Raw genomic sequence first — 22,019 nt, forward strand, 5'->3', positions numbered from 1 at the left:
ACACACACACTGTCCTCATCCTTACCCATCGTCCAGTCTACCAGCACCACAAATCGCCTTTGATGACCGATGAGTCCAAACAAACATGATGATGTGTATCATAGCCAAGTGGACTACTGTTGTCTGTGCGACAGACACTCTGATGGCCACCAGGACCGTTTGATCCCTGAACTGAAGACAGTATATTCCTGCAACAGGAGGAATTTACCCCACTGCTCCTCTCCTCATTTAGAGACTCTCAGCCACACTGCCCCTTTAGACTTCAACCCACCCTCCCCTATCGAACAAGTACTCTCTGTATTGTCTTTTTACTATGGAACGCACTGTAGTGTCCGATATTCAAATCTGCTGCTTGAAAATTACTGAAGGAGCCCCTAAAACTGAAACGCTTCAGTCCAACTTTGTGCCACACCACAGATATAAAATCTCTGCTCCTGTAAGTCTTATTTTTAATCACTTGTCACTGAGCTGTAGAGGCATTAAAAAAAATCATCTTGGCATTTGCTTGTTCACCAGAAATGTTTGCACATAGATGCCACACCGGTTGCTTCAGTTCATGAAATGATGAGTCAAAGCAGGCGCCATATTGCTGAGGAGGAGCCAGACTTTTTAATGCACGTATGTCTATAGAAGCAGTAGATACACAATTAAATAGCAGGATGATTTAATGAAATTTCAAACTGATTTTCGAGCTATTTGATTTGTCATTTCCCCAGATTTTCTGTTGATAGTTCCAAAATATCAGATATTAAGATTACAAATCTGCAGCTGCTTTTCTGTGATGTTCTGACTGTGAAATGTAAAAACTGATGGGATTATATCATTTTCAAGAGTTTACTGTCACCTTGAAATATGAGCTGGAGACGAGTCATTTGGCTCAAGTGCTGCTGTTCGTGAATGCCTTTTATCTTTTGGGAAGGCACACACACAAAAAGTCATTCTGATGCAGCTCTGAATGCTTCTGTAATGACAATCCATGCACACTGTAAGTCAGTTTAAAAGAGAGTAGCACAAAGCAGCACAAAAGTTTTCACGTTACACAGGAATGGCTAAGAACACATAGTGAGCTCCCCCGAGCGTGACGGTGGCTGCAGAGATGCATCTCTCAAGCCCAGATTTGGTATCTGTGTGTTAATACACGTGCTTGTTCACAACCAGCAAAAATGTCCTTGCCAACCTTGTCACCAAGTTCTGGGTGAATCCAATGGGATTAAGAAATCTGGGAAATCTTTTTTTTTTTTTTAATGGATGGGGGCATAAAACCACCTTCACATATGTTGAGAAATATTCTGGAGATAACCTTCACCAGCAAGTAAGCGTGTGGGTGGAATCGTGCGATCTCTGCCATTTTCCGTTGGCGTCTGTCTGTTTGCTCTCCACTGAATTCAGTTTTAGTGTTACACAAGGATAAGATGGAGCTGTCGTGATAGTCATTCCTATTATTGACATTTTCTCTACCCTCTGGAATGCTGCCCGTGTGCTTAAACAGTAATCTTTGCTAGTAACAGTAATAACAGAGAGCATTTCAAGGCTTACTTGCACCACCAAAAGAACTGAGATGGCATGGCAATGTGGAAGCATTCTCCAGCCTGCAGTGGGTACTCGCTTCCGCAGGCTAGTACTTAATCTTTTCTATAATACATTACCAGTGATGTTTCTGTCATGGGTTAGTTTGAGACTGACTGCACTGAATTTTGAGGGGGGGTGCAGGGGGAAGCCAGCTCTTTCATAAATTATTCTTGTGGGACTGAAGGGAAAACTGCTGAAGTAACACAACAGAAACATTTGAACAGTAAACACACAGAGGACAAATTCTTTATGGCAATATTTTGTCCACTAACTCTGCCAAGTTGGTTCTTTTTTTGCCAATTCTTTTTTGTTTTAAGGAAGTATTTTCAGCATTTGTCGATCCTACCGGGAAGTTTGAGTAAATGCAACACAACTATCACCCATCCAGTTTGATCTGATCCAGTTACACATCGGCTGTGAGCTGGGACGCCATTAGACAAAGCCAGCATTTAGTTTACACTCCTATGGAGGAGGTGCACTGTACCAGTGTGAGACAAGGTATTATCACATGCCAAAGGCCTCTGGTGTGTTGAAACAAAACATGTCACCTAGTTTTTAGTGGAAATGGGATTTTAAACTGAAGATTGGACTGGATAATTTATAGCTGCCAAAATAACAAGCACTTATTTTGAAGAAAAGAAAAGAAAAGAAGACCCAAGAGAAGAGAAGTGGATGTCAAAAGCATCATTACTATTATACTCTTTTGGGTTTAGACCTGTGATATGTCACAGTGAGCGTGAGATAGAATCTGTCTTAAAATGACAAAGTGATCTTCAATTATCGTTTGTCTTGCACCCTGATTTTCTTTAAATTATTAGTATAAAAGTAAAAAAATTGTTTTCTACACTGTAAAGACCAGACGGAGCTTTTCCTCACGCCCGTATTCACAAGCATACATACTCATGTGGCACAATGCACATAGTAAATTTAACTTTGTGTTTGTGTGTGTGGGGCAGGTGCAAGCAGAGAGCCCAGCTGAGATTACAGAGTGTTGACTCAGAATAAGCAGTGTGCAACTCTATCTGTCGCCTCTTAGTCAGGCATTTAGGCTTAGCTCGCCTCTTGCCAAGGCCCAGCTTTGGTGTCACTTTAAGCTTTTCCTTGTCTCTGCTTCAATTCTCTGCAAGCAGAGCCAGTCAAGATGGTCTTATGAAGCTCTTGTCTGCCTTTTGCTGTATTGCACTTAAAGAGACAGACTAAAGTACGCATCTAGTGCTGTTATTTTTGGTGTGAGCTGCTGTAGTTTTGAATATAGTGATATAATGGAATTAAATCACATTGAGCTGCAGGAAATATGAAGGAATGCAATTCCTGGATTGGCCACTTAAGGCTTTTTCCAAAAACAAAGAAGTTCAATTAGCTTTCTTTGTCAAAATACATTAAAAAGAGCATAAAACATGTTTTACAGCCTGGCACAAAAACCGTTTTTGTAGAGTGTCCCCTTTCATAAGAACAACACTTGGTTTAGGTGTTATGTATTAAATTTTCAGACAATTAATATGCCATCTATCAGCCCACTCAAGAGGTTTGAGCTTTAATTTTGGTGAATGAATTATAATATTTTATTAGTCTGTTATTAAAACTCATTAGCGGGCATGTATGTGTGGTGCTTGCTAACCAAACTCACAAGTGTTAGCACCCTTACATCCAGATATAGTCACTTATGGCTCCAGCATGGAAACCAATGTTGCGCAAATGGCCCAAACAGCCCAAGCACAAATGTAGAGTCTTAAAAATGTTCAGTGGGTGACGGCACGGTGGCTTAGTCCATCTTAAATATACAGTCTGTAAGTGACATTTGCATGTGTGTTTAAAGTGATAAAGATTTGAAAAACTCAACAGTAATGCCCATTTCCAAAATCCTGATCCATTTACTCTTCCTACAGAACTACACCCGTGACTGTGCAGAAGGAACCTTTCATTTTCCCATGACAAGAGCAGACATTATTTGGAAAATAGTACATTAAAGGTTTCTGAATTAAGTGGGCCCTGCTCTGCCGAGTTTTTCAAATCCTAACCCTAACCTGTTGCACACAAATATTTAAGAGACGTTTAGTTCCATTATACCGAAGAGACGAGAAGGCAAAAATCTTTACAGCCAATACACAAGATAGGAATGGAGTGAAAGCATGGCAGGCCACAGGGAAGATATGCAAATGTGATTTTAGGGGGAATTATTCCTTTAAGTAGAGCTACTTCTTTCTGTAATACTTTCCCAAAAAACACAGTTTACATCAGAAGAATATAAATTGAAACTGATTTAATTTCTTCCCCAGAGAATAACTCTGTTTGTTTTATTGACCTTTCCCTGACCTTTCTTGTGGCGCCTTCAGGAAAATTTAACAAATTTATTCCCAGGATCGAAAATCCCAGATATCTTAACCAGTACTTTCATACTGATTTAAAATGTTGAGAGGGCTTGATTTGATGAGGAACTTACTGCAATCTGTTGTTATGTCTGTTTTCACTCCTGCTTACATAGAGACGCTTACATACAGAGACTACAGCAACATGCCCAATTGTGTCTGTTTCTAATCTGCACCACGCTGTGTTGGCGTCACAAGCGGTACACTATCTGTGCCTGAGACAGACACCGAACATGCGAAAGCCTGACTCTCATGGGGAAAACCTGGACCACCGAGTCAGTCTTTGTGATGGCAACCCGACTCGTGACAAATATCCAGCATTCCTTTTTTGGCGATGGACTACAGGCCTGGTCAGCAGCCTTAATTATGCAATGACAACCAACTCCAAAACTGCTAAAAACAAGTGGTCCACAGGCAAAACAAAACATGATTCAACTTCATGTTACTTTTCAGAAACAACGGAGAAGTTGCCTTAACTCTTGCTTGTATAATCTCTCCAGTTAAGACAATGATGCTCGCTTGTAAAGAAGACTCTCCCTTCTTTGTACAAAATGAAATATACCAGAAACAACAACTTTGTTATCTTGCTAGTGTCAATGTATAGATGATCAGCTTTTTCTGTAGCTTGTATGGACCGTCACATTTTTGCTAAGAAGAGAACCCCCCCACACCCCACCCCTTCCAGACTTTCTCGTTCCTAATCATCCAATCTGTTTTAACTCGTGGTGGACTGTCAATCTTTTTTGTGTACATTTTATAGTATTATTTATTGTTGACAAGTTTTGCATTTGCAAATAAAAAAAGTAAAGGTGGTTTGACCTGAGCATTCGATTCCAATGTAAATGCTTGGTGAACAGTGACATGCTTTTTCTTTTCTTTTTTTTTTAATCATTGAAATGGAGGACACAGTGATGTGAGGAGGCCTTTTTATTATGTTGTAACATGTACATAACATGTGGCCAAAATTGCTTTTGGAGAATGGTCATTTTTTTGTGTTGTAACAGTATTTGTTTTATTCGGTGAATTGCCCATGAAGACAAATAAATAAGAGGCACACACAACTCTGTTTCACATGTGTTATATTTGTTCTTACAGGCATACAATGAACAAACAAGTGACTCAACTAAAATGAGACAAATAAGCAAATTACTAATAATGCTTATCATAAATAAAAACATTTTAAAACAAAAACTGTGGCAAGAATTGACATTTCCAAAACAAATTAATAAAATGAATCCGGAAATTAACAATGAACACATTAAAAAGCTACAGAAATAATTAGAAGGATGCATAAATGAATGAAAAAATTAATTTACAAATAAATAAGGAAAGACGTAAATAAATTCATGCAAAGTCAAATGAATATTAATTCCTCCTGAGGTGTATGTGCAATGGTATAAAATAGTTCATCCCTGCATTATTTTGAATAGCATTTTAGTGCATTCACAGGCATATACATTTATTGTTTTTGGTAGTTTGTGTTCTCTGTAGAACATTTACACTCAGAGAACTCGCATCTGTGTTTATTCTTCATGACATGGATTCAACAATGTGCTGAAAACTTGCACAGAGATTTTTGGTCCATGTCAGCTTGATAGCATCACACAGTTTTTGCAAATTTGCCAGCTGCACATCCTTGATAGTCATCGTGGAGATTGTCCGAGTACAGTGAAGCCATTGCCATGTCCAATAAACCAGTTTGAGATTATTTAAGCGTTGTGACATGGTGTGATGTCCTGCTGGAAGCAGCCATCAGGAGATTGGTACACTGTGGTCATAAAGGGATGAACACGGTCAGCAGCAATGCTCGTGTAAGCTGTGACATTGAACGATGCGCAGTTGATACTAAGGGACCCCAAATCGGGCAATCACACCAACTTGAACCACTTATATATAGCAGGAGAAATCAACGTTTTCATGTTGTTTACACCAAATTCTGACCCTAAAATCCAAATGTTGCATCAGAAATTAAGAATCATCAAACCAGATTTTTCCAATCTTCTATTGTTCAGTTTTGGTGAACCTGTGTAATCTGTAGCCTCAGTTTCCTGTTCTTTGCTGACAGCTGTGGCACCTGGTGTGGTCTTCTGCTGCTGTAGTTCATCAGCATCAAGTTTTGACAAGCGGACATTCAAAAGTTCTCTCCTGTTTGATTGTATCAAGTTGTGGTTGCCTCCCTATCAGCCTGCAGCAGCAACAGTAAGCGACAGTTCTCACAGAGACCTGCTACTCACTGGATATTTTGTCTTTTTTTGATTACTCTCTGTAAAGGATATGTGGGATCAGTATTAGTAGACTAACAGTTTCTGAAATACACAGACCAGTACGTCTGGCACAAGCGACCATGCCACATTCAAAGTCACTTAAATCACCTTTCTTTCCCATTCTGATCCTCACCAGGTCGTGTTGACAAAGTTTACGTATCTAAAAGCACTGGGTGGGTGTCACATGATTGGCTGATTAGATATTCACTTTGATGAGTTGCAACTTGTTTTTGTATATATATATTTATAATAGCCAATATTAAACCATAAAATCTGCATGAGTGGAACATTAATTAGCAGAATATCCACCATATGACTTTTCTTATAGAATGTCCCAAACCACATCTGAAACATATGAATTTAGCTATTATCCATAATCATAGCAACATGAACTGAGTTGCAGGTGAATTTTAAAGGTTTCATATTTTTCATTGAAAGCTTTTTTAATCAATACAACCTGAAGATAAACTTTGGTGGCGAAAAAAAGGTTTAAAACCCAAAAGAAATGAATGTTGTGCAAATTTAATGACTAATTCGTCTTCTTTGTGTTTATGGCCTTCAATTATACATAAAGAAAGATTAGTATTACTTTGAGTAATTGTTATTGCTCTTTATGGACATGATGTAGGCTCTGTCTCTGTCTCTTCTTTTTCCTCCCATTAAAAAACAGGAATGTCATAGGTCATACCAGTCAGATATAATTATACAGACAGTCATGCTAAACTGTTTTGAATAATTAATGCAAAAGCAATAAAGAGTTTAACCACATTTTAGAACACTGAATCATTCATAAATAGCTAGGCCTTGGTTATAGTATTTCAATATTCATGAGCAGTATATGGTTGATTTTTAAAAAAAGGAGAGTGCAAGAAGAATTAGTTCAGTAAAGAGAACTTACAGGCAATTATCTAACAGATGATGCTTTAGTAATGATAATTATGACATCTATTCATAAAAGATAAAGTGTTGCTTCCTAAACTCTGCACATGTGATATAATATGTTAAAGAAATATACAGATTTTCTAAATACTCCAATTGTTTTTAAGTGGTTTCTTTATGTCTTTTAAATCAGTCTGGCTTCCTGATGCTCGCTGATGCGCATGTGAAATGTAGATTCAGTGGTCTCTAGCGCCATCTTATGGTTTCTGTAAGTAATGACTGACTCACTAGGCTCGGAGGTACAATAAAATTGAATAAAATAAATAGAAAAATAAAAAGTTTGATTTTCCCATAGAAGTAAAAGTAAACAAGCAGTGACAAGAATTTTAAAATGTATCATAATATTAACAATTTTGTGTTCTCTGTTTTTTGCTTAGTGATTGGGCATTGTTTATCATCCCCTGGACAAAATAACATGAACACCTCATATAAAATGGTATTTTTGACAATACATTGTTATACTTATATTATTCTCATCACTTGTGTAATGATTACAGCTAAAATATTATTTATATAACTGTCTATATTCATTTAATAACTGGGGGCACAGATAAAGTGGGGATGTAGTAAATGTGTCTCCCCAAAATTTTGCTTTTGGGTAAAATTTTAAGCACCCATTTTGTTTTTTTTCTACATTTCATGGTGGAAATATCTTAATATATGGTAATGAAGACACAAATCTCAGCCACCCGGTGACTTTAATATCTAATCATAATCAGAGAAACTTCAAGAATCCCGGAGGGAAGTTAAGTTGTCATAGCAGCAAATATACAACAAACAACAAGCACTCGTATAAAATGAGAGTAGAAACAGAGTTGTGATATCAATATAATATAAATATTATGTCACTGTGTAGGAGTTTTGGGATACTGAATTGTTTATTTAAGATGTTCTCTGTTTGATTCTTTGTTCATTATTTACAGATATGTTGAGCCTTTAATTCATAGTTCTAGTTTATGTTAGTTTATTTTGTATCTGTAGTGTTTCCTATCTCATCCTCCTCTGTCTTTTCTCCCCGGTGTCGTGTTTATTCATGTTCCTGTTTTACTTTGTTAGCCTTTATAGTCATCTTCTGTGTTTTGTGTGTCATTTTTGCTGTCTCATTGTCCTTGATTCTTATCATCTGTGTCTTGTTACACTCCTGTGTGCTGTTCCTTGATTACTCTTTCATATATAAATAGTCGTATCTTCCCCTCTGCCTTCCTCTCAGGGTCTGTTCAGCCTCCCACTGTGTTCCCTCCCTGCTTTGGATTCAGTTTGCCTTTTGCCTGTGGATTTTTGTGTTCTGACTTTGAATCAGCCAAAGTAAAGGCTTGCTTTTTTATTTTTCCTTCTGCGTTTAAGTCTGCATTTTGGTCCTAGTTCTGCAATTTTTATGACATCTGTCCTATTCTGTGTTTGCTTGGCTGCATTTGGAGTTTGTGTAACAAGTAAACAGCTTTGCTGATACTAGGCCACTTTTGTGTCTCTGACTTTGAGAAGTAAACTCTTTAAGTGTGATTAAAGCACCTGTTCACATCAATGACTAAGTGAACTGTTTCTTTAAAACAAGTGACCTGTGTTGTGTGATCATTTTTATGTACTGTGTACTTCTTATCCAGTTGGAAATTGCATTGTCACTGAAGTCTACACCCACTTCAGTGGCAAGGGGAATATTTTTGTCATAGTCCAAATAATGCAATTGAGGATAATTTGAGAGTTATAACTCCACTCCAAGTTATCTTATGTGTGTAATAATAAATATACTAACCACTGTCCCGTATCAATAGACCTTCATGCTTTAGTAGACTTTTTTGACCTGTGACAACAAGAAATAAATGTGTGTAAATAAAAAAATAAAAACATATAGCTGCTTCATTCTCAGGCAGCACACTGTCAAACTGTTTGGGGACACGGGAAGTCATTTTCAATGTCATTCAAAACCTTTGTTTCTCATGCTGCCAGTTAAAGTTTCCACTGAACACAAGGATATAACACAAACCAATAGTGCCCAGTTCCTAGGAATTTAAAGCTCTTTATTAAGATGATGCAGCTGCAAAACAAAGAGGTAATCCTAGCAACCACAGGTAAAGTCTGGCCATCCCACACAGCTGATAACAAAGCTCATTTGATAGCTATTTCCATATGCACACATTCATGTAACAACTACACATATATGTAGTGAAATTAGCCTCAGGATGTTTGCAGATGAGCATCATATGACATGTTACGTGATCTTTGCATTTAAGGGCATTTATGTATGCGTTAACAATTCTTGAGTGAGCGAAAAGAACATCACTCATATTTTTTTACTTTTGTTTGCCTTTTGAAAGCAAAGACGATTAGATATGTGAAGCTAAATGTGAAAATGTGTGCTTAAATTGTCACTTTTTATTCCAGTTTTGATATGCATGTTTGTAAAATCTGTGTTCAAATTGCTTTGGATTTGTGTGTGGTTTTGAGCACACATTTGTGGGAATTCAGAATTTACAGACAAATCATTGTACACAGCTATCTACCTTTTGAGACTAATTTCACTCCATGCGCATCTTTAATTGTTATTTTCCTGAATCCCAGGTTTCGAGTTCAATTCTGCCCTGATGAAACTAATGTTTGCTAGTGTGAAATTTACTGAGAATCCAGTAGCTTGAAGCTTGAATGCAGCTTACGTCTGATTGCTGCTTTGGGAATATTTCAGTTTAGTGTGCATCATGTCTCTCACATCCTATCATCAAAATAACAGTAAGTGGTAATTCTTATCCAATTTATAACATTACTTGAAATATCCTTAAATAGTCTCCACCTTTACACATAAACACCACCTATATCAACTAAAAACTGCCCTTGTGTTTATGACTGTCATACACAGGTGAGTGTGAGCCACTTAAAATGTGGTCAAAATAACTGAGATCTATGTTTAGTACAAGTGAAACGGCATGGAGTTATGATTCAATAACATTTACAAAGAAGCACAAGGGTCTCAGGATGGCACATCTTAGCCTAGTGCTTTACTGTGAGTGATGAGACAAGCTTATTAAAACAAGAAGTAGATCATTTTGAGCCTGTATCGTCGCTGTTATTTTGGACTGCATTTCCCAGACATCCCCTGTCAAACAGACAATAAATCTGCTGGTATGAGTGCTGTTTCCAAGAAACATTCCTGTTTCTGTAGGTGGCGCTTGTGTGTTTATCCGCTCGCCTGTCTGTGAGACTCTCATGCAAACTGACTGTTCCAAATAAAGAAAATCTAAAAAGCATCACTTCCTGCTACTGTTACTGTATGGGAAATTGCACACATACGCATGCAACAGAGAGTGGAAAAAACTTTATTGTGACATTTAGTTTGAGCAAAGTGAAGGTACATCGGTGGTTCGATTGCCTCTTTATTTCTTTAAATATAATAATGCAAATACTCAGACTTATTATAATAACTGATATTGAAAAACTGATCATGAAATTAATTCTGCTATAAATAATATATTCCAGTGTTTTTTAAGTTAAACTCTATTGTAATTTTAAGACCTGGTAAGGAGTACGTTTTTTATGTCCTGTTGAATTTTAAGGGTATACTTTCGTTTTTTTTACCAATATTTATTATTTATCTGTGTTTTTATATTATATTATACAGCATCTTTATTTAAGTAAAGCTCTGCCAAATTGCATATGCAGTGTGTGACTGAACTAAGTACACGCCATGATTCAATAGCTCGTAGAAGCATGTTTAGGGTCAATCTCACATCATTGTGGAGAAATTTTGGTCACTCTTAACATTTTTGTTTCAGTTCACTGAGCTTTGTTTAGTCACAGCTCTCTTAAGGCTCCACTTCAGCATTTCAGTCAGGCTGTGGTCTGGACTTTGACTGGCCCATTGCAACACCTTCATTCTTTTTGTGGTCAGTCACTCTCTTGTAGATTTGCTCGTGTGCTTGGGATCATTGACACAGTTTAAGCTAAAATTTAGCTGTCAGGCCTCACATTTGATTCTATCCAGAGGAGATCATGGTTGACTCATGGCAAAGTGCCCAGATTCTGTGGCTGCAAAACAAGCCCAAATCACAAGCTCTCCACCACCATGCTGACAGTTGGTATGAGGTGTTTGTGCATTATGGTCAAACATCTCCACTTTGGTCTTGTCTGTCCAAACGACATTGTTCCAGAGGTCTTGTGATTTGTTTATGAGCAACTCTGCAAACAAGGTACATTTGTTCAGTGTTTTTCTAATCGTGTTGTCAACTTTAACATTTAACATGGTAACTGAGTCCTGCAGAGTCCAAGATGTAGCTCTTGGGTAATTTATTTGAGATGTGCATGCTCTGACCTTGGGGTGAATTTGCTGGGACATCCACTCCTGGGAAGACTGTCTCTATCACTGTAGAATGATGGACTTTAAATTTCTGGGAAATAGCCAGATAACCGTGCCCAGAATGATGAGCAGCAGCAACTGCTTTTCTAAGATCTGTGCAGATGTCGTATCTCTTTGACATTGTGTTTACACACACCTGAATGGTGCAGACAAGCAAACTGCTAAAACTTCTGCTCAAAATAATCAAGTGGATTTGATTATCGGTATCAGGCATCTAATTATTTTTAATATCTTTTTGTTATGCCAACTAACGGTGTTCGGTGCTTTCCAGAAAAGAATGTGTTGGAGTGCATCACGAAGTATGACATATCTGCGCGGCATGGCAGTCTTTCTGTGCTGGCAAAATTTAAGCTCTTGCGTCTGGTGCAGTTCACCATGAGGTAAACTGAGGACCTCTCCCTCCAATTCATTTATGAGAAACCTGTATTCTGCCAGACTTGTTACATATCCTCCATCTTGAGTGTGGACTGTCACCTTCAGATAGAAGATATAAAGTCCTAAAATGCAAACTGGATTACTTTAAAAATAAATTTGTCATCTTATCTTATTCACTCTTTGCAAAGACAGCTTCTGTGACAGCACTAGGGATTCCCCTAAGTAGTATATTGTATTGTGTTTCAGCTTATTTTGTGCTAAATAAATAAAGACATGGTGTAATATGTCATATTTCCCAGTTCATCTGAAGCTGTATTGCCAAATTCTAAAATCTCAGATCAGCTAGTTATTTTTATTTTATAAAACCTTAGAATTTGAAAAGAGTGTACTTTCTTTTGATCATCTTTGTGGTTGTCTTGCTCGTACTTATTGTTAAAAATATAAACTTATTACAGTTATGAACTACACAAAGAATGGATATTTTTGACCTACTAAAGAGAAGAGTTAAAGTTTTTGATATTAAAAGATTACACGAGAAATTTATCTCAAGCGATATCCAGGTTGGAGGGCAGGACTGATGGATTTTGGGTAATTGAGTCCTCGGTGTGTGTGTGTCGATGTCAGGGGGCGGAGAGTGCGAGAGTACAGCCTCCGTGTGTGTGTTGGTGTGTAGACGTGAGTGTACGGTGAGGAATTCAGCTGCTGGATGAGTTTTCTCTGCGAGAGAAACTTATTTTTTTTTGGCGTCCACGTCTTGAAGCGAGGAGGACAAATGCGAAAATGCGAGAAGAAATCCAGGAAGAGGCGAGCGAGTGCTTATTAAAAATTCAGCGCGGGAGAACAGACGTTATTACCCGTTCGGAGGACTTGTGGCAGCACCGAGGATAAACTCCACTTCTAACGGGCTAAAGCGTTGTTGAATGGGGTGAAACGAAGCGGATTTTTTCCCTCCTAAAGATAGCAAGTCCAGGAAGAAAAAAATAAAAAAAATCCAAGCGGTCGAAACCCAAAAGGAAAGGGGAGTAAAAAGGGGGCAAAGAAAACGCCCTGCTTTGCAGCCTGTTGCTGGTAAATTCAAACTTTATCGCCAAGTTTAAAAAATGCATCTTCCACTTAACGAGAGGTGATAGTTCAAGTCGTCATTCCTAGCTTAAACCCGGGCGGGTTTGCTAACTGACGGCCCCCTCTCACTTGGCAAGTTTTATGTTTTTGGAAGCATTGGGAATATTTTCTCCGCGTTGTGCACACCATTCCTGTTGGAAGCGATTTGGGTGGGCTGGGAGCCCAAAGGCTGCTTCGCCAGGCCTGCGGCCATTAGCCAGGAACAAAGAGGGTTCACATGTAAACTCAAACAGTTTGGAAAAGCCTCTTCATTAGTTTTTAAAACCCAACTTTTAACCACCAACGACGGCGCAGTCATGTCGCTGGGCGCCGAGAGGAGGATGGAAACCCGGCTGAAGAAGCTGGAGGACATGATCAGAGACCCCAGATCTGCCATAAACCTGGAAAGTTTACTGGTGAGTCAAGTGGGATCCACTTCATAGGTTATTAATGATGTTGTCTGTTCGCTGAATGGCTAGGCACGCATGCACGCCCTCAGGTGAGCTAATTGCATTTAAACACCTTTTCATGTTAAAACGGTGCAGTTTATGATTTAAGTGTTATCGCCTGGTGGAGACACTGTAGACAGGCCTGATTAATAGTTAAATCTGGGTGCAGACAGAGCAGTTTGGGGCTCTTTGAGGCCTGTCTACAGATTAGGATTAACTACTTGAGATAGCTCCCCTGGGTGTTTTCATGGAGACTAATATTTTTAGATAACATATGGGCCCACCAAGCCACTGTAGTCCTATCAGTCCCAGATGTAACCACAGAACCATTGCAGTCTTCCTACACTGGTATGTAAATAGGATGTTGGCTATGGAGGACCCAGTCTGCCAAAAATCCAATAAACCATATTGGCAGCAATTAATATCAGAAAATATATATAATAACATTGTTTAGAATTAAATTAAAAATTAAACTAGAAGAAAATATGAAAATTTGTCTCATACTCCTGTACCACCTAACATTTATCTACTTTAATGAGAAGAAAACAAGTAGTATGAAGTTGTAAAACTAGCATCTCCTACTGTTTCAACCACTCAGGTAAATGTGTAGATTTTATCTGAAGTTCCACTTAATTATTATTTAAATTGTATTTATCTTCCATTTGTTTTTCCCCTTTGACCCCCGAATATAAATAAGTGACAAGATAATAAACGAGCAATAGTATTAAGGAAAACAAATATATAAGTTATTGGAAGTGTTAGTTCATATCATGTCAGTGTCACGAACAATGTGATAATGGCTTACTTTTTTGTTTCTGGATATTGCCTAATTTGGTTCTCTATATTTGCCCAAATAAATTTAATTAATTAATTTTACAGTTAATTAATATAGTCTTCTGGAAACTGGAGTTTTGTCCCTTAGTAGTAGTAGTAATGATGAAAATCATTGAAGATTAGTTTCATGATATCTTTGTAGCTGAAGGAGAAAAACTAACTTTAAAGAGGTAAAACGGTGAGTATGTGTTTAGTTTATTGTACTCTCAGCAGCTGCTATTCGATTCTGACTGGAGATCATTTTGATTTGAATATTTCTGTTTTGTAGGGTGGGATATTAGTACGCTCTGGTGCTTACATACAGCATTGCGTTTGATTAGAATTGAGAGGCATGTAAAATCTATCTTCTGTTTGTCTTTCTCTGATAGCTATCTTACCCGTCCATTTGAATATTGGCCTCAAATTTAACATAGCCTCTGCGTGTGTTTATACATACATGAATGTAGCATGGGAAGAGTCATGTCTGGTCATTGTCCAAAAGAGCTTTTTCTCAGATGGAGCAAACAATGGGAGATTGTCTAAGCCAGATGTGTTCTTACTGCTGGAAATAATGTGTAGTTTGACCATGACAACCACTCGCTTGCTGGTGGCACCACAAGAGGAAGTGGCTGAGTAAGACCACGTAAGTTGTTTTTGGATTTCAATGCCATCACAGCAAACACAGTTGCTTCGTAGTGGTCATATTGGTGCAAGTTTATGGAGATTTTTCCATTTGAAGAAAAGAAAAATGTAAATATCACAAACTTTCAATTTGCCACAGAGCTTATTTTCTGTGATAATCCAAAACCCTTGTGGTATAAATGTCAGTGCCTTTTTGTTGAGCGATCTGGGGCGATGTTCCAGTTCGGCCATTGATCTATTGGTTCTTGAAGTTTTCCCAGCACTCCCCACTTCAGAAGCCAGAAGAAGTTCACACTGCAGATTCCACATAACTAAGAATAAAAAAAGGAGATTTGAACATGCTGTGTAATATCAGCACAGTAGCATCTGCATACTCTTGTTTATCTTCCCTTAAAAAAAAAATCATACCAGTAATCTTTGTTTAATCTGGTTGTCCGTGTGCTGTTACATCAACACGCTGGTTCTTATTCACATACAGCCTGGCAACCATTTCTATTTTGCTTTCCTCAGGAGAGGGGAGTGAGACGGTGCATTCCCTGAATTTTTTTCCTCAGAGGTAAAGTGGTCAGAAGTTATGAGATTGTGAACGATGTCTCAGGTCCCTGTGTTTACCCTGTGCGGGGCTGAGTCAGACCTGTTTGTACAGCCGCTTATGTGACGTACAATTGAAAGATTTTTTTTTTTTTTTTTTGGACCAACAGACGATGGACTTGCCTGATTGCAGACCTTTCATTAACCACCCACATCTGGTGATTTCTTTAGCAGTTCAGTGATTGTCAGGGTATGGACGATGGTCCAGAAGTAATGGATGTTGAGCCAAATAAGGATAGCGTTTGCAATTATTGCTATTGATACAATCAAATAACTCTTGCTTTCTAACTTGGCAAAGGACTGATGTATTAGAATTGAAACTGTTTGTGTCTGTCTGACCTAACGTTGCATAAGGCAGTGGAAAAATCCTTCCATTACACCAGTGTATATCACGACTTTGGGCTTAAGTGGGAAAAGAGGTCTTCTGACAATTTAGATCAACTCTGTTCTCCCAAAATACATTTAGATCTCGGTTATTTTCTGGACCTTAGGAAAGCTGGAATCCCAAGCTATTTTCAGACCTATTAACTGTAACTTTTAGCCAACATTGTGTGATGTTGCCTACTTTAGCTTTAAAGTTACAGGGTGGTGTTTGAATTTCTGGGGCCCCTAACTGGATGTGACAGAGTGCAAACACACTGTCAGCTCTATCTTAAAAAGCATCACCTCACCCCTTTTAATGGGCCCCTTCTGACTTAGCCCACCCCCCTTTCCCATACATCCCTTCCCCTGGGGTTCTCCCGGCCCCCTCCATACAACTTGAGGCAATCCCGGTCAAGTCCTGAGGAAGAATTCGGCATAACTTGACCACCGGTGGTGTTTACTTCCTGCACATGAGCTGGGGAGAGAGAGGTGTTGAGTGTTTGAGACAAAAGTTGAGTGGGAAGCATGCGTAGGAGAGAACAGGCTGCGGTTTTCCATTTTTAGCAGCCTCGGTGCTGTCGCTGGGATCAAGAAGTTTTGCTGCTCGGTGTGTTCAGACACACGCATGCTCACAAACAATAAATGCTAAGATATGTCTTGTTTTTGTTTGGGTTTTGGGAGGGGGGGGGGTTGCAGGTGAAGGAAAAACATGCATACTTAAAGTGCCTAGATAATTGCTCACAGGCTCATATTTGGTAAATAATGAATCACAAATCCCCTGTTATTGTGGCATGGCAACGGTACCAGAGGGAGCCACATTGTGTGGACCCTTTATTTATTCTTCTCACTAACAGCTTAGTGAAGGAAACTCGGTAATTAATTTCAGGTTCGTGCTTTTTTTTCCTTTCCGTTTCCTTTTTTAAGTGATCATGAAGGTAATGCATTTAAGGAGCAGTGGGCAGGCTTCCCTTGGGATAAGGAAATCTGACGTGGAGGAATGTGCAGCATCTGTCAGGGAAACTCAGTCACCTTCCTTAGTCAATCTTCAACTCTTGCGATGAGAGGGAGCAGAGCTGCTGCTATCTGTAAATCCAGCCACAGAACAGCCAGGGGGAAAAAATAATACTTAAATGATGCGTTAATGCCGCCCTACTCGGTGGTTATATAAACTGTAGATCACTATATTGCCTCTATCAGCACTCGATCAAGCGTAACCTTAAGTCTCAGCAACCTTCCCCTTGTGCAAACGGTAGGGATCGTTATTTGGCAGCACACAACTGCTGACTGAAGTGCAGGACTTAACTTGGCAGCTCCAAGTACAGGCAGTGATTGTTAAGGAGCAAGCAAAAGATGAGGCCTTTTCTGGAATTAAAGAAAAAGACAAAACTAAAATATGGACAGGTTATTTGCAAATCACTCAAGTTTCTGCTGTCCTAAAGGAAATGACCTCACTGAGTAAATAGTTGGCAGCCATACATGGGGCTCAAAGTTCCATAGACTTCTGTCCTGCCTGCACTTTCCCCATTTGCTTTCTAGCCTTATCTCTTTTCCCTGGCCCTACTTTTCTCTCAGCCCCTCCCCTCAGGCTTGTTAAACACACTGCAGGTATGTTAACTGTGTTTTCATACTTTTGCAGGCCCAGGGCGTGCAGATAACTTAATGCACAGCACTTATGTGTGAATGATATGGGAAATAGAGCTAAAAGCTTGTATGATGCCTTCCAGTTTATCTCTGGGGGGCAATCCCTGTCCATTTCTTTTAAGATCATTTGAAGTGATGCTCTTTTTATTCAGCATTAGTTGGGAAAGCCTTTTAATACATATGCTGTCTCTTTTGCTTAGTACTGGTTATTCACGCCCTTTTTTTCTTTCCCTATTCCTACTTGTATATGCTTCATTTTTTTTTGTTTTTTTCCATTAATTTTTTTTCTTCTCATTGAGCATCTCCCATCTCACATTTTCTTCAGCTTTTTTCTTTCTTCCCCTCCCCTTTAACTTATTGTCACTCCACTTCTCACCTACACTAGACTTTCTTCCTCTGTAGCTATTGGGATAAATGATATCCCCTCTTTGTCAACCTGAGTTTTGGCTTCTTCTCTGGAGTGTAGTTGAGTTGCTCTCAGGCAAACAGCAGCAGCAGACCAGACCAGTGTGCTAGCTGGATAGAAACACTGCCTTATAAGGCACTGGGGATGGTGGCCCCAGCCAATTTTTTTTCCTTCAAAACAAGCCGGTCTCTCGGCTCCACACCACCTCTGGTGAGTCGGCCGGGCCTCTCCATGGTCTTTTTTTGGTTTTTCGCTCCACTGCAGTGAAGAAGACCCGGCGTCTTCCGGGTGTGCAAACCCTCAGCAGTCTCAAAATGTCAACCTTCACTTCAGTTATGCAGCTCCTGGTCTCCTTTAGTGGTCAGAGCTAGGAAACATGATAAGGGTTTTCCTTGTTTATTAAAGCCATACATGGCCCACCAGAGGCTTTTTTGGAAATAAAAAACACTTAAGGCCTGTAAGAAAGAAAAAGAGAAGGGGAAATTTAAAAAATTATTTATTTAGGTCAGTATTTTAATTCTGATTATTTATTCATTGGCTTAGCAAACATCATCTAGTTGCTGAACTTAAAAGCATACAGGCGATTTCCATAAACTTAAAAAATAACTCAGGAGTAGAACAAATATTGATGTAGGGAACTGGGTCGTCTGGTAGTTGAGTTCTGATTGTTAGGCGTGGTTTTTAACCGCAAAGCTCATCTTGCAAGGACACACTCTGGTCTCTGCTGGCTTGCTGCCACCGTGGGATGTCTGCAGGTGCAAATCGGGGAGTAGAGGGGTCCTCTACTTGATTATAATGTGTATGTCTTGCATTACAACAGGGATGTTTGGCTGGTTGTCGATGTTGCATGTTTACCTGCAGAGATCATTAATACCATAGATAGTAGCTTAGCACAAAAGCAAAATAAGGGCAAAAACCAACACCTGCCTTTTTTATACTAATAAAGCTAACTAATTGACGTGTTGCATCTCATTAATTTTGGTGATTAAAGTAATATGATGCTGGTTGTTAAAGATTTACGTGTCAGACAGGTGGTTTCCTGTCAGCGACACTCTGAGAACCCCAGGAAGTTACCCAACCTGGCCAAGAATGAACTTTTGTCCAAAATGAACCTCATGTTTCCTCATTTGCTGATTCCTATACATTGGACACTCAATGGGTTGCTCTACATTTGGCAGCAAGTTAAGATTTTGGAAAAAATATTGTTTTGTGTTGCACAGCATGTATTTTGAATACAACTTTATACATCTGTGTATTGATGTTCACTTCTCAGTGTCGCCCTATCACAGGTATATTGCTTTTTTGCCTATGATATGCCCAGTGTGACCATTTTGAAACCACTGTAAACAGCAGTTCATCAAAGCAGGCAGTGGGTTGAGTCAGACTGTGTTTTTAAGCTAAATTGCAACATTAGTGCAAGAAATACTACAACGGAGAGTTGATATAAAGTGACACAGTCATTTCCCTTAACATCAGAAGTCTATGACTATATATAATATGTTCTTTGCAGTTGATTCCAGATCATATTTAAACATGGATCTTTGCCCACAGTTCTGTAGTTAATTAACGATCACATTTGTGCCCCTGCTCTTGTTTTTCAGTGTTACAGTTTGTTGGACACATTTTTGAGAAAATCTCTAGTGAAGCGGCTGCTCTCAAGTCAAAAAGATTAGAGCTAATCTTGGACAGCCATCACCTGTTTTTCTGTAACTACTTGCAGGCAGTTCATGCAAACACTTATACTTTGTATTACATTACTAAATTCTGATAAATCTCGAGTGTTCATTTTGCTTTTCCTTAGCCAGCTGTAAAAAATTAATTACTAACTGAACAAAAATCAAAGTCCACACCTTAAAATACCCACACATTAATAAACACCTAATTCTCAGCACCTTGATTTCATGTTATATAATGCCTCAGACAAATGGAACAAGATATGAGTCAGGAGCTGTCCAACAGGGATGTGAGAAGAAATTTTAGAATGAGGAAGAATGCAAGCACAAGAATTGACTTTGAAGAATTTGAATTTGAAGAATTGAATTTACATGGAGATTTTCCAGTCATGGCATTGGAATGACCCCCCTCTTTGCATCAAACATGAGGGCAGGAAACAGTACTAGTTTCCTGAGTTGTGTTGTGTTACAGGAACTTTGTGTTGTTTTCCTGCATTTCTGTCTTCCCTGTGTCATCATCCATGTGATTTGGCTCTTCTGTGGACTTTGAGCCTACTCTAAACCAGAATTGGAAGGACTTTGACACTATGGCCACACTCAGTCAGCCTCACACACACATAACAAAAGACGCTGGTAGTGATTGGGCCAGCATGACAGTTTTCTCATATTTTTTGAGTCCACATTTCCCTCAGTCGCCACAACAGAGAATATAAAGTTAACATGACTCTTCCAGACACAATATTTAGAAGTCTGCCAGGTTGAAATAAACCAGACTTCTCCCTAATATGACATTTGGACTAGAAGCAAAGCTGAAATCTGAGGTATTGATGTGTTTACGGTGGTATAGGGTTCTCATGTATGCACACAGAGATTTCACCTTAATCTCTTTGCTGTTTTTGTCTAGACATAAAGACTGTGGTTGATATTTTAACTTAAAGTAGGATTTGGTTATAATGCAGCACTTAGGTTCTGTGACCTTCCTGCATAGCTTTTGAATCTTACTGCTCTGCAGGAAGACTTAACTTTTGAAGAACTTTCAGTTCCCACACCGATCAAAACTGTAAAGGTCATGAACTCAGTTATGCAAATGGCTCTGTGGTTAACAGTGACGGCAACAATCCTGTTGTTGACTTTGTTGTCATGCTGTGCAAAATCTTCCCCCGGTGGCGCGAGCATTGAGGAGTTTAATACCTGAGTCTTGGTATATTTTTAGTTTCAACTGAGGGTGTGAGTGAGAAGAGCAGAGAAGAGAACAGGAGGCTCCCACGCATAACGCACAATCCATCTGGCCTCAGCCTTATCATTCCATCACAACCTGCTGGTGAAACACAGCCTCCTACACGCATACACAAACTTTCTGTCATGCACACATGCTTATGCACAGGCTCGGGCACTCATAGATACGCATTAGTGTCCATTTTCACAAGCAAACAACATTTATTCAGTTGATCTTAGCAACACACAGCCTGCATTGTGTGTAGCCAGCAGCAACAATAGAGCTATACAGCTCATTACCAAACAGCTACAGATTGTCAGCGAGTTCACTGCCTTTAATAAACACAAACAAGGACATTCGTATGTTCGCACTCGAGTTTAGACCGGGAGTGTTTGTGTTGAAGCTGGCAGTTATAATTGAAATGGTTTGTGTCTATGCTAAAAATATTTATATACAAATGTACTCATAGACATGCCAAAGGATCGAAACAAAATCCTAGCCTAATGATGTCATCTTACTGCTATGTTTTTTTTTGTGTGTGTGTGTGTGTGTGTTGTAATTTAAATTTGCCCCAGATTGGGTGGTATGGTTGTGCAGTGGTTAGCACGGGCAACTCGCCTCATTTGAACCCTGCTTCCTTCCACAGTCCAAACACATGTATGGTTTGGCTGTGGGTGTGTAGTAGATTAAGTACTTGAAATGTATGGAATAACACACTTTATGCACAGCTAGAATGTAGCTTGTAGCCTAAAGAGGTCAATAAGGCAAGAAAAGCATTTTATAAATGTGAGAACATATGGAAATAGCCACCACGTTGCCACCGGTTAGCTTCTGAAGAGCATTTTTTCACCGTTGCCATCCTGCTGTTTCCTGCTCAAACCAGATGTGCTGAATGAGTGGTGGCTTTGACTGTCAAAAGCTGTTAGCCAGAGAACATTTTACTCAGTATGACACAAAACATTTACTACTTATAGATTTTTGTAAGTAATTTTTGCAGGCATCACATCCTGCTGGCATTAAAAGGAATGCAGGTTAAGGAAACTTCTGGGTTGGCTTCACTTCTTAAACTAAGAAACTATGTCTGTCTTTTATACGGTCTGTGGCAATAGACTTAAAATAAAGGAATTTCTGAATTCTAAGGAAAGGGTTCGGTTTCCCTCTTGGATTGCTTAATCAGAGGAATTTTCTTCAGAGACTTGAGGCCCAACAGTTTGCTGGAAAATGGTAGCCATTAACCAGGGCAGGCTTGATGTAATCCTTGGGTTAATT

General features: G+C 39.1%; 1 protein-coding gene across 2 annotated transcripts in view; it reads left to right on the top strand.

Annotated features, from left to right (window-relative positions):
• The first annotated feature begins 12,499 nt into the window (after window positions 1-12,499).
• Window positions 12,500-22,019, top strand: part of rock2a (rho-associated, coiled-coil containing protein kinase 2a) — a 41,062-nt gene continuing 31,542 nt past the window's right edge. Inside the window, exon 1 of one of the 2 annotated variants that reach the window (XM_087832687.1) lies at window positions 12,500-13,372. In XM_087832687.1, the coding sequence (XP_087688813.1) occupies window positions 13,274-13,372 (99 nt within the window). In that variant the 5' untranslated portion in view covers window positions 12,500-13,273. The remainder of the gene's footprint in view (window positions 13,373-22,019) is intronic. The other variant, XM_087832686.1, reaches the window with a different exon arrangement.

This window comes from Neolamprologus brichardi, chromosome 19, assembly GCF_056152115.1.
Source record: "Neolamprologus brichardi isolate AB-2024 chromosome 19, ASM5615211v1, whole genome shotgun sequence".
NCBI classification, from domain to species: Eukaryota; Metazoa; Chordata; class Actinopteri; order Cichliformes; family Cichlidae; genus Neolamprologus; species Neolamprologus brichardi.